This window comes from Rhinolophus ferrumequinum, chromosome 19 (assembly GCF_004115265.2).
Source record: "Rhinolophus ferrumequinum isolate MPI-CBG mRhiFer1 chromosome 19, mRhiFer1_v1.p, whole genome shotgun sequence".
Lineage (NCBI taxonomy): Eukaryota > Metazoa > Chordata > Mammalia > Chiroptera > Rhinolophidae > Rhinolophus > Rhinolophus ferrumequinum.
The window spans coordinates 19,164,690-19,184,240 of NC_046302.1; the positions used below are offsets into that span (position 1 = coordinate 19,164,690).

The 19,551-nt window shown below is 38.1% G+C and overlaps 1 protein-coding gene across 1 annotated transcript in view; it reads left to right on the plus strand.

The window, feature by feature from the left end:
- The window catches only part of LAMA3 (laminin subunit alpha 3), a 256,618-nt gene that overhangs the window by 50,361 nt on the left and 186,706 nt on the right, over positions 1-19,551 (plus strand). Inside the window, 6 exon segments of the mRNA XM_033087622.1 lie at positions 3,580-3,697; positions 4,413-4,531; positions 5,759-5,929; positions 8,472-8,563; positions 11,419-11,534; positions 15,743-15,861. Of these exon segments, the coding sequence (XP_032943513.1) occupies positions 3,580-3,697; positions 4,413-4,531; positions 5,759-5,929; positions 8,472-8,563; positions 11,419-11,534; positions 15,743-15,861 (735 nt within the window).

Sequence of the window (19,551 nt, forward strand, 5' to 3'; positions counted from 1 at the left end):
AGTATGTCAGATGGAGAAAGGCAGGTGCAATGTGATTTCGCATATAAGTGGAATTTAAAGAACAAAACAAACAAACAAACAAAATAGAAACAAACTCAGATACAGAGAACATTTTGATGGTTGCCAGATGGGATGGGGGTTGGGGGTGTGGGTGAAAAAGTGGAAGGGATTAAGAAGTACAAATTGGTTGTTACAAAGTAGTCATGGGGATGTAGGGTATAGCATAAGGAATATATAATCAATAATATTGTAATAACTATGTATGAAGTCAGGTGGGTACTAGATTTATTGGGGTGATGGATGGAGGAGTTTCAGGGGCAGGATGAAAAAGATGTAGGGATTAAGAAGTTCAAATTAGTAGTTACAAAATAGTCATGGGGATGTAAAATAAAACAGGGAATACAGTCAATAATATGGTAATAACTAAGTATAGTGCTGGGTGAGTACTAGACTAGTCAGGGGATCACTTCTTAAATTATATAAATGTCTAATCACCATGCTGTAAAATTAATGTAAAATAAGGTGAAGGGTAATAACAGGTTCAAATTTTCCAGGTATAAAACAAATAAGTCATGGAGATGTAAAGTGCAGCATGGGGAATATAGTCAATAATATTGTGATAGCGTGGTACAGTGTCAGATGGTTGCTGGACTTACTTCTGTAGATATATAACTTTTGAATAACTACTGTGTACACCTGAAACTAATAATAATATTGTATGTTAGCTAAATTAAAAAAAAATCTTTAAAAAACTAAATGTTTCACAATGTCTCTCCACAGGTTCTTTATTAATAACAGAGATGAAAAGATAACTTTATAATGGGGAAATCTAGTGGACATCTTCTTAGGCAGGTGATCAAACATAGGACCACTGACAATAGGATAACCTGGCATCCCCATGCCCCATCACCCCGCCCGCCATGATGCCATGAGAAGAACATGTTACATAGGTAGTACATCTGCCAAAATGAATCAGATCATGAGAAATAATCAGAAAAATTCAGATTGTGGAATATCCAATGATAGAAGGGACCTGAACACTGAAACAATGACTGAAACTTACTTTCAGAGATTCAAAAAAAAAAGTGTGTGTGTGTGTGTGTGTGTATGTGTGTGTGTAGATGTTATTTCTCGGAAAATGCACAACTTTGTCTTTGCTTTTCTTCTTCTAGCGAGTCCATTGTCTGGCACTTTCCAGCTTTATAAAGGGCCCTTGTGTACATCAGTGAATCTCCAGTGTGTTACGTGTGTTTTGAAGTATTTTGAGTGATTAAAGAGCAAACATAAATAACATAATAGTTTAGCAGAAGGAGCCATTTAAAAGGCACATAAATTTAAATTTTAGATTATCAAGCAGAAGAGAATCAATCCATACCTGTTGGTTTAACAGGCATGAAACATCTGTGAACTCTCTTTGGATACCATTTACTCTGCCTCACAACAATATTTTGAATCTGCTAATCTGAGATATTTGCTGCAGAGCTGGAGCACTTGGCAAGAATCGGCTGCAAGTTACACAGCAATGGTGGTGATCAAGAAAACATACGAGATGTGATCAAACAATACAGTGAATGTTTAAATAAAAAAATTTTATTACAGTAAAAGACACATTGCCATTAATCCCCCTCGGCATACTCCCCCTTGCTTCGGACACACTTATCCCATCGTTCTTGCCACTTTCTGAAGTAGTTCTGGAAGTCCTCTTTTGTGAGTGTCTTTAGTTGCGTTGTCATGGCTGCCTCAATGTCCTGAATCGATTCAAAACATTTACCTTTCTTGGTCATTTTGACTTTGAGGAAGAACCAGAAGTCGCACGGTGCCAGATCCAGTGAATAAAGTGGATGAAGACACACTGTAAGGTTTTTACATATTTGACATAAATTGCTGTATACCAGAAGTGATGTGTGATGCGGAGCGTTGTCATGATGATGGAGGATCATTTATGGCACACTTTGAAACACACCTTCTCTCAACCATAGTTCACACTCGACTGACTTCACCCAACAAGCTGAAACTTTTCACATTCAGTTACTGAGGTTCGATGCGCTGCTTCCTGTATTAAAGATCCCTGCCTTTTGCTGGATGGCAATTGGCAGCTGCATTCACTGTATTTTGTGATCACAACAGAAAGGCTCCATGTCACACATCACTTCTGGCATATGGCAATTTCTGTTAAATAAAAACATTACGCTGAGTCCTCATCCACCTTATTCACTGGATCCGGCACCATGTGACTCCTGGCTCTTCCCCAAAGTCAAAATGACCATGAAAGGTAAATGTTTTGAATTGATTCAGGACATTGAGGCAGCCAAGACAACGCAACTAAAGACACTCACAAAAGAAGACTTCCAGAACTGCTTCAGAAAGTGGCAAGAACGATGGGATAAGTGTGTTCAAAGAGAGGGGGAGTAGTTTGAGGGGGACTAATGGCAATGTGTCTTTTACTGTAATAAATTTTTAAAATTTAAACATTCACTGTATTTTTTTTGATCATACCTTGTAGTCAGTGCAAATGGACTCAGAAAAAATGAAATACACCTGCTGGTAGTCAGCGCACATAATACCTGTGCTGAGGAACTGAGGTTTCTAAGATGAAATGGGAGAGAAGCATTTTAAAGTGGAACAGCCTGTCTGATAGGTGCTGGAAGATGAGTTGGTGGAATCAGTGGGCTTATTAAATTAGGCCTGGGTGGCAGGCTCATATAACAAGGGGACACTATGGCATGTCTCCACTTGCTAGATTTGGGATTTTTAACTGTTGTGCTATTAATTATGTGCGCTGCATGTTATCTCAGAACATGATGAAGCGAAACAAAGAGGGTGGTCTTCTGAGCCACTGAGGCTATTTCATTTATTTGGATTTTCAGTAAAGAAAATGCAACTTTGGAAAACCAGTGCATTCAAATAACCCTCGAGGTGTATTACAATGTAGCTCCCCACCTCCAGGCTCCCTATAATGGAAACTTAGCATATTTAGAAATAATGATGTTTGGAACCTTCTGACAGTTTATTTCCCCTAGAATGAAAGAGGTCAAATATTAAGTACTTGCTACATTCTATGGCATAGCTATATGAATTTTACACCTGCAACACGTGAGCACATTACTTAACTTTCCTCATCTTCATTATTGTGAGGCCTAAACGTGAGACTGCTTATGAGGTACTTAGCATAGTATCTAGAACGTAATAATGATTACAGCATAAATTATTAAATAGAGGGTTTTTTTTTGTGGTGAGGGTGCTTGATGATGACTGTTGCTTGACACCAAACCTCTCCGAATGTACAGACTTTAAGATGCTGGGTAGGCTGGTTGAAATTCAAGGGTATAATGAATGGAGGCGTGACAAAGATTAATGTATAGATCTGGAGTAGAAAGAAAAACGATAATTTTGGTTTTGGATGTAATAAGCTTGAGAGACTGCAGCCAGGTAGAGATGCCCCATAGGCAGTTAGAAATGGGGTCTGGATCTTGGCAGAGGTGTGGCCATGTGCTTTGAGAATCAGCATCATATAGGTGGTGGTTGAGGTAGCGGGTAGACGAGGCGACTTTAATAACTGTATCTCCTTTTCTTTATCAGCTTTTCCATGTGGCCTATGTTTTAATCAAATTTGCAAATTCTCCTCGTCCTGATCTTTGGGTCTTGGAAAGATCCGTAGACTTTGGGAGCACCTACTCACCTTGGCAATATTTTGCGCGTAAGTAATCTTGCCTACCACGTTATAAAAGGCTTTAATTATTTGCAACAGATAAAGACTTTGAATTTAACTAGAAAATTAGTCTCTCAGTGTGGCTAGTTAGGGATTGGTCAGTTTTAACTTTCTAGGGTACCCTCAGACCATCCCTAGTTTTCAAACGTGTGTGCATTAATTGCAAGGATACACATACAAAACTGAGGTTGAGATGTCTTTTATGTTAACAATTCTTGCCACTATTTAGGGAGAAACAATGTACCTGTAACTGGGCCATAGTTCCAATTCTTTTCCTTTTATGCAGAATTAGGGACTTAGTTTTATCTTTATGGATACTGCATTTTGCATAACTTACCTTTACCCTGTCATCTTCACTTCATGAATGAAGAATGTCAGTGTCTGTGTTGGATTGAGGTGGACAGGAATTTTGCTTACAAAGGCATTGGGTTTTCCATGAATGCTCCTTATAAGGTAAACTCGCCCAATGAGGAGTGAGGATTTAGAACTACATCTCCAAACATTGCCTTTGAAAGTCAAGTGGCCTGAAATAGCTTGGTATTTTGGCCTATAAACTTCATTCTAAGCTTTTGTCTAAAAATCTTAAATGTTTCTGTTCTTTCCCTTTTCGTGTATTTTCTTAAGGAAATGTAATATTTCTTAGGAGATTTACAACAAGATGATAATGTTTTATTTTACAATGTTAAATTTTTTTTCTTCCTAGATTCTAAAGTAGACTGTTTGCAACAATTTGGGCAGGTGGCAAATACAGCTGTCACCCAAGACGATGATGTGCTTTGTACGACTGAATATTCCCGAATTGTACCTTTGGAAAATGGTGAGGTAAGTAAGTTTGGGAGGCTGTGAGAGATAAGACTCAGAAATGAACATGAGGATATCAGTATTTCATAAATGTGAAACTTGCACTTTCAAGGAGTTCTAACATAGATCATGATGAAAGTGGTAGAGGAATCACATTGAAGACTAGCACAATGAGTTGGGTTGGAAATCCTTTTTTTTTTTGTTTTTAAATTTTTATGGAGGTATCATTGACATTGGTCTGAGGTCATCATTGACCTATCTGAGGTCTCTGATTCTCCTTTGGAAGTCAGGTTTCCGAACTCAAGGCCCACCGATTTTGAACTCTCTTTTCTTGTGGGATATTTTGAGAGGGGGTTGCTGGTGATTGAGGTGACGGTCCCTCCCTGTGTTTCACAAACACATTATCCATGTAAGAGTGAGGAGATGAGGGGTAGAAAGCAGCAGTAGTCCCTGATCCCTTTGGGCAGGATGGGCATCCTCTGTTAGGGAGAAAAGAATGGCTGTCCTTTGGGGCTACATTTCGTCCTCGTGAAGTCAGCCTGGCTATTGTGAAGGGAGGTAAGAAAAGAGAGGTGGGGAGAATCAGAGAAGAATTCCATGGAAATTGTGAAGCCATAATGAGCATGGAGTGAGTTTCAAATAAATTTCTTTCTCCTTTTTTAGGTAGAAAGATCTTTCTTGGGTAGCTCTATCTAGTATCTTCCAATGAGTGGTGCACTCACCATGTCTCAAATCGTTGGGAGTTGGACTTAATCATCTCAAGATTTAAGACAAAACATTGGTGTTGTATAGATTTTTGAAAATCTCCTTCACTGTCAACTTTATATCCAGAGACTTCCTTTTTTCAATCTCATTTGTATTTTACATTACTTTAGCTTTGTTTCTTTGATGCAGCTTGACAAAAAGTTGTTTCCTTATATTTATATACTTTAACATTAAATTTTCAACATTTCATGGTATTATCGCCCTACAACTACACTGATAGAACAAAGCGTTTGAAAATGAAATTATAACATCTCCTGAGAGCTCAGGTTTTAAGAACAGATTGCCAGAATTCGAAGGGAAGATGGAACTAGCAATAATGTTTTTAGACATAAAGAAGATCCAAGACCAACTACAAACATCTACTAGTTCAAAGAAACCTAGTGCTTTAGGGCATGTGAATTATTTTTAGTTGCTTGTAGCTAAATTTTGATGAAAGGACTTTTTCCCCCTCTATGTGTGTGCGTGTGTGGTTATTTTATTTAGGTTGTGGTGTCCTTGATAAATAATCGTCCAGGTGCAAAAAATTTTACTTTCTCTCACACCCTGAGGGAGTTCACCAAGGCAACAAACATCCGCTTGCATTTTCTCCGAACCAACACCCTTCTTGGACACCTTATCTCCAAAGCACAGAGAGATCCAACTGTCACTCGTCGGGTAAGTAGTATTTTTAAGTGCCTAGACAGCAGCATTTACTTTTTTTTTGTTTGTAAAATTAATTGCCTTGAACTCTTTCAAGTAATCTTTATAGCCAGTAATAATGTAGGTGTAGGAGTTGTTCTTATCTGAAATACTAGATGTAATTTAGAAGTTTGGTTGTTGGAGAAAAATCATTGCATTCAAAGAAGATGAAAGGCGAAAGATGACAGCCAGCCTGGTATTAGTCAGACATTATAACAAAGAATTCCTAAGTCTCAGAGGTTTAACAAAATAAAGGTTCATTTTTTTGTTCATGTGGCAGTCTGTGTGCCCAGCAGGTGGGATTAGCTCCATGCAGTCATTCAGGGAACCAGGCTTTTTATCTGGAGGCTCAGCCATCCTGTAGGACCTTAGAGTTCTTCTTTGGATCCCCGGCATCTGGACAACAGATGAGGGAAGAGAGAGAGGGCAGAGATGACTCACCTGCTCCCAACTACACAGGTCACTTCCATTGGCAGGAACTGGTTGTACAGCCCCACCTAGATCCAGGAGGCTGGGTAATGTAATCTAGCTGAAGTAGAGGAGATATAGATATTGGGGAGCACTATACTCCTGTTGTGTTGGATGTACAGCCTGAACATCTCTTACTCCTCGTGTCAGGACAGTAACCCTGTCTCTTGGTCACAGAAGGGGCCATCAGAACAAACAGCTTGAGTTCACTCTTCTCCTGCCAGTGCCTCCTATTGGCCAAACCAAACAGGAAGCCAGAGGGCAAGAGACCCTTGCTGCAGCCCATGAAGTTAAGCTCCAGGGCAAAGGGCAGGGTGGAGAAAGGTGGAGAGTGGACCTGGAAGGGTGAATGGAAGATGCGCAGCACATCTTATAGAGTCTGTCTTCTTCTATAGGTAATCTCAGAGAGCTGGGAAAGAAAGGAAGGGATAAAAGTAAGTTTAGCTACAGTTTTTAGCATTTTCCAGAGAGGTCTGTTATGTTGGGTGTAGGTGGCTTGTCTTCTGCATTTCCTGCATCCTTAGCACTCTCTGAGCTGCAATATGTGGAAACTATATTGGATTCAAGGATGGGATTTACAAAGGAGAGCTGGACTTTCTGGTAAAGTGTAGCCAGACTGCACTTCCATTCCTTCAGGTGTTTGGAAGCCTCGCCACAAATATACCTCACCACTTTTTTATTTCTTCACTTTAGTTGTCTTTTGGCGGGGGGTGTGTTCCAGGATTTGTACTCGTATATGTGTATCTTTCTTTTCACTTAAGTGAACACAGCCTTCTCTATTAAGTCATTATTAATGGAGCGCACAACATATATAATTTTGAGCCCCTACATCTCGGTGGCTTCTCTGAATGGAGGAAGAGAATATCAGCAATCCTGTCACACACAACATGTGTGCTGCTGGCGTGAAGGATGGTTGTGTGCTTCTCTCCCTGGCTGCCACTGCCCTTAACACATATGTAGAGAGAAATTTCTTTGGGGATCAGCATGGAAGCCTCTCAGTGTTAACATGTCACAGAAAGATCTCTAACACTGAATTTATCCAGATTAACAAGAGAGCTTGTTAATGCCTTCAGACTAAGTAAGACATTGCCAGAAAGCTTAGACACTTTTAACAGTCTATAAAGAGGAAATCAGAGCAGAACCCCAAAATCAAGTGAATAGGGCGCTTCAAGATGACTGATCTCAGCAACACTAACAAAAAGATACAAAACCTTCTTGTCCTTGTGAATTCAAAGACTTCTTCACCAACAGGTATTCTTTTCACTGACCGCATGATATCAGTGAGAAAGATTATTGTCCAACCCCCAAATTACTCGCTGAATGAATCCGGTACATCTCCTGCCAAGTCCGAGGAGTAAGGGAGCTGGTAGATAGTGCCACCTGTTGTCACTGGTGGAGAGGCCTCCAACACACTAGAGATGTGCCTTGTCAATAAGATGGCCCATAGTCATGGCCTGGTTTGGGGGCCGATCCGTGGCCGGATCTGAGCTTGCTCTGTCTGGCCTTTGGAGCTTGAACCTCTGCCTTTGGCCTTATTAACCCTGAGCTAGCAGGGCTTCAACAACTGCTGGTTGCCCCTGCCAGACTCAGCACTGTATCTGATCCTTCTTTGTAAATATTCTCTTCCTTCCTGGAGCCTGGACATAGTAGGTGCAATATTTTTGATACAAAAATGTATTTTTGATAAATAAATATGTTCACTTTATGAAACCCAGATTTACATTTAAAAAATAAGTTGGGAAGCACTTAATCCCTGTCCAAAAGGCTACAGTGTATGATTCTTTTCCAAGGCAATTTCCCTCCATGCATTTAAAGTGTTTGATTATTAAAAATGTACAAATTCAGCATTGTGCTATTAAATTCGATTGAGGAATGCATTTATTTTGTAAGACAAGTTACATCCAAATGTGGCTCCCTGTGTGTTGAGGCAGGCTCAAAACAACAGGGTGAAAGGGAAGCAGAGTCGATACAGACGTGAGTTAAAGATTAGTAAAGGAAAGTTCATGTTGCCGTTTGGTAAAACTGCCATGTTCTGTTTTCTGTTGCATAGTATTATTACAGCATAAAGGATATCAGCATTGGTGGGCAGTGTGTTTGCAACGGCCATGCTGAAGTGTGCAATGCAAACAATCCTGAAAAACTGTAAGTACATTGTTCAGGTTGTTTTAGCCTTGCTATGAATAAGTCTAATTGCTTCAGTGGATGTTTGCATCCAATTAAATGTCTATAATTCCCTCTCCTCAACCAGACAGTGCCCAAGGCAGGCACGAATAATTGATTAGAGTTTCCAAGAGAAATAAAACTTGTTTGTCATCCCTGGTCTAATGGGATCAGGGGTATACATTTTTCAAATTCTTTTTCCCTATTTTTTTTTTTATTTTGGTAAAATACACATAATATAAAGTTTATCATCTTAATCATTTTAAGTGTACAGTTCAGTAGAATTAACTACATTCACATTATTGTGCAATCATTCTCCAGAACTCTTCATCTTGCAAACCTGAAATTCTACACTTGTTAAACAACAACTCACCATTCCTTGCTCCGCCTGGCCCCTGGCAACCACCATTCTGCTTTCTGTCTCTATGAATTTGACTATTCTAGGTACCTCATATAATTGGAATCACAGAATATTTGTCTTTTTGTAACTGGCTTATTTCACTTAGCATAATGTCCTCAAGGTTCATCCGTGTTGTAGCATGTGTCAGTATTTCCTTCCCTTTTGAGGCTGAATAATATTTCATTACCGTGTTTCCCCAAAAATAAGACCTAGCCAGACCATCAGCTCTAATGGTCCGATCTTATATTAATTTTTGCTCCAAAAGACGCTTTAGAGCTGATGGTCCGGCTAGGTCTTATTTTCGGAGGAACACGGTATGTACCTATATACTTCATTTTGCTTATCCATTCATCCATCAGTGGATACTTAGGTTACTGCCACCTTTTGGCTATAAACATAGGTGTACTTTTTTGTTTTTAATTGAGGTATATTTCGCACACAGTCAGACCTATGGATCTTAAATATAAAGTGTTTGGCAATTATATGTACACTTACATTACCATCACAAGAGGGGTACTTTACAGGGCTGGAAATGACTGGATACTAGATATAGTAATAATTTTTCTCTCAATGTTTTATTTAAAATCTATAATTCCCCATGAGTAGCATTTACCAGAGATTTATTTTACTTTAGTCAGATTCTGGTTTGTACATTGTTAGACCTAGCTTCATGTTCAGGCAGAGGTACGAGCCACAGCTTACATGGTGTGCTTTGTGGAGCCCTTCTACCTTACCTGCAACAGTTCCTAATATTGTCAACCCTCCGTCAGGGGCCAGGTGGTGCTATCTGAGACAGCAGTGTGAATCCATCAACTGACTATTCTTTAATGGGCAAGGACTTGTTTATTAATTATTAATCCATCACTGCTGTGTAGCCTACTAGAGAGTAGGGCCCTAAGACAGTAGAAATCAGGTCAGGGATGTCCTGAGTTAGAGAGAGAGAAGAGAAGAGGTTGGTCTATTGTCCCTGACCCTGAGACAAAATGGCGCCATGTGGGAGAGGAGTTGAAGTCAACAGGGAAGATCTGGGTTTCCCTCTCGGAAGAGCTGCCAACCCCTATTGACTCCGCAGACCTGGAGGGTGGTTGTGAGGAGAGAGGCCATCTTCCCATGTCTGGTGAAAGGTTCAGTGTGCCACTGGTGTACAATAACACAACTGCCTTGCCTCCCATGGCCTAGTTTGCTTCTGCCCAACAGGCTGGCCTGCATATATACTGATGAACTCCACATCCAAGGATAGAAAATCATGAAGAGGATTCTTCAGTCAGTAGCATCTTCAACAACATCCTGACAGCAGATGCAAGGATGAGTTTTCTATATCAGCCATCAGCCTGGGCTGAGACAGAGTCAGAAAAAGCAGTTATTTGTGGGCACCAATATGATTCAGACAAGTACCCAGCGTTTTTTCTTTACTATGCTCATTTTTAATCTCTGTGTGAGAATAGTTGGACTGTATGTTCTTCAAGCCACCTTCCCAGTCCAGCTTATACAAATACATCTCTGGCAATGAACTGAAATAGCCTCTCTGACAAAAGCCCATTTGGACGCCAGCTGCTCTGTGCTGCCTGTCCCTTTGCTTCAACAGGCCGCTGAGCTGGGAGAGTGATGACACCTTGTATTAGGAGTGTAACTGAACATATGCCATCCCACCTACCCTCAGAAGAGCGGAGAGAATCCCTACAGGCACAGGAAAGAGCCTCCTTCGACAACTTGTGAATCCTCTCAAGCACAGATGAACGGGAGCTCAGAGCTTGGAGCTCTAATTCAATGCCCTCGCTACAACAATTTCATTTTGACTTGGAAAAGTTTGAAGATGGATGTATAATGCTTTGAATGTAGATTTTTAAAGATGTTTACTCTTGTGCCTTGCCGAGTAATCTCAGCTTTGGGCCCTGAGATGAAGCTGTCTGTTGAAGCTGGTGCAGCCTCTTGGGACAGGGTCCTCCAAGATCTTATTAGCAACTGTCTCTGGCATTTGGTGGATCTCTGTGCATGACCCCAGGTTGAGAGCAAGAAACCTGAGCAGATCTTTTTTACAGGATGACTCCAGATCTTTGTGAAGATGTAATATTCAACACGTCTCAGTAAACTCAGCACTTGCTTGCTCATGTGTTGCTTTATTGTAATATATTGTGGTAGAGCAAAAAGAGCTGGGACTTCGAAGTCAAACAAACAGGTTTGAAATCTGGCTATCATCACCACTTGACCTTTGGCAAGTGTTTTAATCTCTCTGAATCTTAGTGTCACCAGCTGTAAAATGCAGACAATAAGTAGCATGGGGAAGACTTGAAATGATATATGCAAAGTGCTTTGTTCTCGTAATTACTCAATGAATGGTACCATGGGTGGCCATGGTGACTGTCAGTCTTTCACACAGGAACAACTGATCTTAGTCAAAACTTTTCCATAACTGAAATATGCTTCACCATATACCCAGGTTTCGATGTCAATGCCGACACCACACCTGTGGGGAGACGTGTGACCGCTGTTGTGCTGGGTACAACCAGAGGCTCTGGCAACCGGCCACAAGGGAGCAAATCAATGAGTGTGAAGGTGAGCACTGGGGGAGGGGCGCTGGGAAATGAGGCCCTGCACACCATTGGCCCCCATTTCTGTCTGAGGACCGATGCTAGGTTTTTCCCTGCTCATGAAGAGGATGAGATCATTTCAATCCTGAGGACTCAGGTCTTTCTATTGTAATGAATAACTCACAGACTGGAGGGGTAAGTGCCCCACTCTATATTCAGATATAAGTATGAGAACAAAAATAACAGCAATAATATCTTTAGTATGTATTAAGCTTTCACTAGATGCAATGATTGGCCTCTCCTTTTAGCAATCTAAAATATGATGCAGCCACTCTTAAATTTTAAACCCTTATCATTTCTTTAGATGTGATACTGCATCGGAATCCTAACTATTGAGGACTGAGGTCTGGAGAAGGTGGTGAGATTGGCGTCTAAACAGAGAGCTGGAAGCATTGAGGAAGTAGGGGGAAGGTGGGAGGAGCACGATAGTAGGATTGAGGCAGGTGCAGATGGAGGTGACCAGAGAAGGAAGGGAAAAAATGAGAGACTGCTTTTAATTATGAGTGCAATATAAAGTAAGACAACTGTTTTTTTTTTTAAACAAATCATCTCTATGACAGCCACCTGAAAATTTTCTTTTAAACTGCTCTTTTTAGGAAGCCACATATTTATTCCATTTGCTGAAGACATTTTTGTAACTTTTAGTTATTGGTTTTGGAGACTGCGTCCTGTTTTTTCTGAATAGTCTTAGTGTATAGGTTGAAGATGGATTAGCGTTTTTGAAATGACCAAAAGGTATTTGGAAGGTGGGTAAGAAAGAATCTGTACTTTATACGCTTTGGCCAAATACTTTTTGTGACTCTTAAGAAATATGAGTGATGATCTCTATGATCAGCAAACTTACTCAAAAGGCATTTCCAGTAAGGAATTTGGAGAGTGCTTTTAGAGATGCTAACACTATTGGAAGGTGCTGATGCTGCCTGAGGCAAACACTCAGGTGCATCCTGCTGCGTTGCTAGGTCACTAGGTCCAGGTCCACTAGGTCGAGGGGTGTTACCTGGATGGCCATTCTTACTTTATGGTCAAAAAACAGGGACTTTCTCATTGACTTCCCACTTCTCACTCCTGGATTATGGGACTAGAAGGAAGGAAAAGTAATAATCAGGGGTTAGTTCTTCCAATGCTGTCAGGCACTGGCTTAGGATACTTTGATTGAATAAATGTTATCATGTGAACGCCAACATTAACAATTTGGTTAGTTTTCCACAGAATGATGTGCTTTATTCCAACATATATCCAAAAATTTTACTAATTTCCTTTCATTAGTTTTTAATCTTTTTACACTTGTCATAATGGTTAAAAATGACAAAACAGCACATGGAAATCAGACCTATAAAGATCTATTTGTGGGGTGCTTTCTAAATTCCATTTGAATGACTCCAATTCAAAAATAAACAGACTTCTTAAGAAATAACTGATATAGTAAATAAAAATGGCTGGAATGTTTTTAGTCATGGCACTAACTGAGAAAATGAAAATAAGAAAGTGCTCAGGTTTTTAAAAACAGAGTACTTTGAAATTCGAGCTCAATCTTTTTTCCTAATAGATTTATCTAGGAACTTGATTAAAACATACAAATTACTAAAAAGACTTGGAAAATTTGATCTAGGTAGAATATAATGTATTGATTTTCTTTTTTTTAAATTAAATTTATTGGGGTGACAATGGTTAGTGAAACTACATAGGGTTCAAGTGTGCAGTTCTATAATATTAATACATCATCTATCTATCGCATTGTGTGCTCACCACCCAGAAGGAAAACTGACTCTGGGTGATGAATTGATTTTCTGCATAAGAGAGAATAAGAATTTTGCTTATGTTAGATCTTTGTCATCTTGGCAATGATAAAAATCCTAAGTAGGTTTTAAATTATATTTTCTAATTTTAGAAGTATCATACATTATTTGTGTAAAGAAAACACAGAAATTATTTTAAAAAAGGAAAATCTTCAATAATTTTACTATCCAAAGTAAACCACTATTAATATCTTGTTAGGTATTTTAGTGTTTTTTTCATGCATGGCTTAAATAGTCAAGAGTATATTATTTATACAATTTTATATTCTGATCTTCTTCACTTGATATTTTCCTATATTATGAAAAACTCATTGGCCTCCTTTTTGATTGTACATAGTATTGTCATTCTATGGATTTATGTATATCCAAAAAGTGTTTGTTGAAGTCCCAGTATGTGCCAGAGAATGTGCTCTATTGCAAACAAAATACAAGCAGTTCTTGACCTTGTAGAAGAGTCGGGCAAATATACTGTTATTTGCTTAGCTATTTCCATATAATTAGTCAGTAAGATTGTTTCCAATTTATTGCTGTTACAATTAGTGCTGAGATGAAATGCTTGGAGTATGGGCTGAGAGATAGGCTTTGGAGTCAAAGACAAGTCAGAATTCTGCCTCTTTTACTTATGAACTATGTAAATATTGGCAGATCCCTTAACCTCTCTAAGCCTCAGCATCTCTGTCCAGATGAGAGGGATAATAGTACCCACTTTAGAGAGTTATTATGCAGATTAAATGAGATATCACACTAAAACCAACAGTGAGATAGCATCTCACACCTGTCAGAATGGCCTTCATCAATAAATCAACAAGCAACAAGTGTTGGCAAAGATGTGGGGAAAAGGGAACACTTGTGCATGTTGGTGGGATTGCAGATTGGTGCAGCCACTATGGAAAACAGTATGGAGGTGCCTCAAAAAAATTAAAAATAGAACTATCTTATGACCCAGCAATTCCACTCCTGTATATTTATCCAAAGAAATCTAAAACATTAATTTGAAAAAATATATGCACCCCTATGTTTACTGGAGTGCTATTCACAATAGCTCAGGTATGGAAACAATTGAAATGCCCATCAACAGACGATTGGATAAGAAATTGTGGTACATTTATACAATGGAGTATTACTCTGCCATAAAAAAGAATGAAATCTTACCATTTGCAACAACATGAATGGAGCTAGAGGATATTATGCTAAGTGAAATAAATAAAACTGAGAAAGACGAATACCATATGATTTCACTTATATGTGGAATCTAAAGAACAGGATAAATGAGCAAACAAAACAGAAATAGACTCATAGATACAGAGAAAAAAACTGATGGCAGGTAGAATAGTAGGGAGGGGGTTTGGGGAGATGGGTGAGAAGTGAAGGGATTAGGAAGTACAAATTGGTAGTTACAAAATAGTCATGGGGATGTGAAATATAGTATGGGAGATATAGTCAATAATACTGTAAAAATTATAGTGTCAGATGGGTACTAGACTTTTTGGGGAGATCACTTCATAAATTATATAAATGCCTAACCACTGCACTGTATACCGGAAACTAATATAAAATAATATTGAACGTCAACTATAATTTAAAAATATATACCGTGTTTCCCCAAAAATAAGACCAGGTCTTATATTAAGGTTTTCTCCAAAAGATGCATTAGGGCTTATGTTCAGGGATGTCATCCTGAAAAATCATGCTAGGGCTTGTTTTCCAGTTAGGTCTTATTTTCGGGGAAACACAGTAATCACAGAATGTAAAATATAGCATAAAGAATATAGTCAATGGTATTGTAATAGCTATGTTCAGTGTCAGATGGGTAGTAGGCTTGTTGGGATTGTCACTCTGTAAGGGGTATAAATGTCAGGTGTTTGTACACCTGAAACTAATAAAAAAATGATAAATATACTTTTAAAAAATTAAAAATCACTTTCAATTTTGTAAATTAAAAGTGATGCATGTAAATCACTTTTCATAGTGTACCAAGAGCTCAATTATTCTTGTTAGTAGTAGTAATAGCAATAATAGTGATATTCTCTTTGTGCATGAAGCTTAACTGGCATTCTGGTTTATCTTAAATTGTTGTAAATATATATATATATAATATATATATATATTTTATATATATATAATATATATAAAATATATATATATAACTTTTTTAAAAAGCCCTCTCCCTCATAATATCAAATGAAAGAAGCTGTAAATTGCATGTTATTATAGGCTAGTCTTTGTGTAAAAGTGCCTAAAATTTTCCTCCGAGAGTCTCCCTGGTTTCCAGAGCAGACTTCATTGTAGCTCAATGAACAGTAAAACTATTTGGGAGAATTTACTACTAAGTGTCTCATAGTCATGATGGAATATTAACATAGAATGCCTTTTTCAGCATGCAACTGCCACGGTCACGCCATCGACTGTTACTATGATCCAGAAGTTGAGAGGCAGCAGGCAAGCGTGAATATCCAAGGCATCTATGCAGGTGGAGGGGTCTGCATTAATTGTCAGGTGAGGTGCTATTTAAAGCAAAGTGGATGTGTCACTGTAGGAAATGAGCATTAATTAAACCCTTCTCCTCAAAATATGTCAAGTAAGTGATATGCAATTGAAAGTATTTTCTGAAACCATTTTCCCACTTTGGAACATGACAATTCTTGTTAGCTAGGTGTAATTTAGCGATTGTAGGGAAAATGGACTGAGACAGGTTTGTCCAGATTTCACTGATTATGTTCTTCATTTAGGTCTTTGCCTATATGGAGAGCAGTCATCATGACTGCTACCCATTAGTGGTAGAAATCTCTTAAGATAGGAAGGCAAATAGGTGTTAATTTCAGTACTGATTCTAAATCATGTTTTCAGGTCAATTCTGAATCTAGACTCAGTGAGGAAATATATCATGATCAACTAATGATGTCATAGACACCAAATAAGAAATACTGACTTTTCAACCCTTCTAGAGGAGAGTTGGGTCCACTGAAAAGTAGCCAAGAAGAGTATATGGCAGAAGAGGGTATAATGTTCATAAATTTGGTCTACGTTGTCACTTTGTGTTGTGTGCTTTTATAGTGATGTTTTGTTAATGTTACAATTAATGAGGTACTCTTTTTATGAGATGCCCATTTGTATGGAACCAGAGCCACACACTCTTTGAGACAACCACAATTCTCCACTTGTCTCCCGCTCCACACGTTTTATGTTATCTGTCATTGCAGATAATTAAAATACAAATAAAGTGTAATTCATACACTTGTTACAAATCACAGGGTTTCACACATAAGTGAAAGAGCCCAGGATCTTCTTAAGACTTTGCACTACAAGACCCTCAGGTGATTTGTATGCACATTAAAGATGCAGAAGCACTGGATTAGGAAGTGTAGGTGGAACACTTTCTCCAGATGAAAGATCAAGCCCCTCAGTGTGTCTTCAGAAAAACTTGTTCCTCCTCTTAGGGATATTACTTTTATACTTTGCTGTTCCAGAAACCATCAATATAGTCCTTTTTTTTTTTTTCAAAGTAGCTCTGCAAAAGCACTTTTATATTTGAAATTATTAAAATCTTGATTAGTTCATTGTATTTTTTTTCCAATTTAAACTTAAAGTGTTTTGCTTAAGTTAGGTATTTAGTTAGCATAATTAACTTAAATTTCTTTTTGTTGTGGTGAAATGTACATAACATAAAATCTACCATTTTACCCATTCTAAGTGTATATTTCAACATAATTAATTTTTATATTACATTCACAATCAAGAAGCAAGGAGAAAGTTTCTGCTTCTGTTATGGTTTAGTGGCTCCAACAAGACCCAAACCTCCCATTGATAACTATAAACAAAATGAAAAAAACAAAAGTCCTCCTCTCTCCCCAAACAATGATCTGAAGGCACTGGGGAGTAAACGTAAGCAGGAAGATACTAGAGAGGAGCTGCCACTTAGCAAAAGGGATCAGCATAGGGCGAATTGCATGTTTTTATGACTTTTAGCCAGAGGACAGACCAAATTTGGTGCCATATGGTATGGCTAAAGTTCCTTTAGAAAATTTTGAGTCTTCTGGCCGGAAGTATTAAGAGGACAGAGCTTAGGGCAACCACAAGGTATGGAAAGTGAGTAGGTGGTCCAGAAAAAAAGAAATCAAGAGGAAGTCCCTAATTCTATGTGTAAATTCACCCCAAGTTTCTGACTGACCCCTGAACCATCTGTGCATAGGATGGTTTTCAGCTAAAACTAAAACAATTTATTTGAGATTTGAGATACCACTCGAGTCAGAGTTTGCAATTTCGGTAAAGTCAAGTTAATTGTCTCATAAAAAAAAAAAATCAATGTTATTTAAAGAAATATTTCAGAACCCAGAGTCTCTACAACATAAAATTTGCAGTGTCCAGGATACAATCCAAAATGTTTCGACATTTGAAGAACCAAAACAATGTGACCTATTCTGAAAAGAAAAGACAATCAGTAGAGATAAATCCTGAGGTGACCCAGATGTCAATATTAGCAGTTAAGGATTTTAGAGCCACTGTGATAACTGTGCTCAAAAATATAAATAAGTTTACAATGAATGAAAAGATAAGAAATACCAGGAGAAAATAAAAATATAAAAGGAACCAAATGAAAATTCTAGAAGTAAAACATGAATTTTATTAGATTGGAAATTCATTGGATGGGTCTAATAGCAGAATGGAGAAATTAGAAAAAAGAGTCAGTGAAGACATATCAATAGAAATTATCCAGTCTGAAGAAAAGAAAGAAAAAGATTTTTAAAAAACAAACAGCAATTTGAGAACTTGTGGGACAATATCAAAAGGTCTAACACAGATGTAATTGGAGTTCCAAGAAAAATGAGAATGAAGAAAAAAAAAAAGGAAACAATACCAGGAAATTCAATAGACTAAAATTCACGAGGTTCAGTTAACACCAAGCTGGATAAATACAAAGAAAACCACTTCTGGACCTAAGCCTCAAACTGCTGAAAACAAAAGACAGAATTTGAAAGTAGACAGATAAAAACAATACATTACAATGACTGTAGACTTCTCAGAAGCTATGAAGGCCACAAAATAGTGGAGCAGTCTTTTCAAAGTGCTAAAAGGAAAAAAAAAAACAAAAAAAACAAAGACTTATCAACCCAGAATTCTTTACTTAGCAAAAATATCCTTCAAGAAGGAAAGCAAACAGAAAAATGTTTCATCAATAAAATAAAACCAGAAATGCTAAAGCAAGTTCTTTAGGTTAAAGAAATATGATACCAGCTTTTTATGAAGATGGCGCTGAAAGTGAAGAAGGAAGCTCCTGCCCCCTCAAAAGCCGAAGCCAAAGCAAAGGCATTGAAAGCAAAGAAAGTAGTGCTGAAAGGCGTCCACAGCCACAGAAAACAGATCCACACATCACCCACCTTCCAAAAGCCCAAGACACTGCAGATCCAAAGGTAGCCCAAATATCCTTGGAAGAGCACCCCAGGAGAAACAAGCTTGACCATCATGCCATCATCAAATTCCCTTTAACTACCGAGTCAGCCATGAAGAAGATAGAAGACAACAACACACTTGTATTCATTGTGGATGTCAAGGTCAACAAGCACCAGATCAAACAGGCTATGAAGAAGATCTATGACATTGACGTGGCCACGGTCAACACCCTGATCAGGCCTAATGGAGAGAAGAAGGCATATGTTTGACTGGCTCATGACTATGCTTCGGATGTTGCTTTGGATGTTGCCAACAAAATTGGAGTCATCAAAACTGAATCCAGCTGGCTACTTCTAAATATAAAAATTTTGCACTGTTAAGAAAACAAAACAAAACAAAAAAAGAGATATGATACCAGATGGAAACTCAGGTCTTCAGGAAGAAGAGTATCACATCATAAATGTCTGTAAATATAAAGGACTATTTAAATTTTTTTCTTAAAAAATATGTAGGGCTGCCTAAAGTAAAAATTATAACATTGTCTTGTGGGATTTATAATGTATGTAGATATAAAGCATAAGAAACTATAGCATAAATAACAGGGAGAACATATAGGACTGTAAAGTTTCTATAGTTTACATGAAGTGATATCATATTAACCCTAATCAGACTGTGAGAAGTTAAGGATGTACATAACCCCTAAAGCAATTAACTAGCAAAATGCAAAGAGGTATAGTGGAAAGGCCAATTGGTAAATTTAAATAGTAAATTTGTATAGTTTTAAAAAATATACAAATA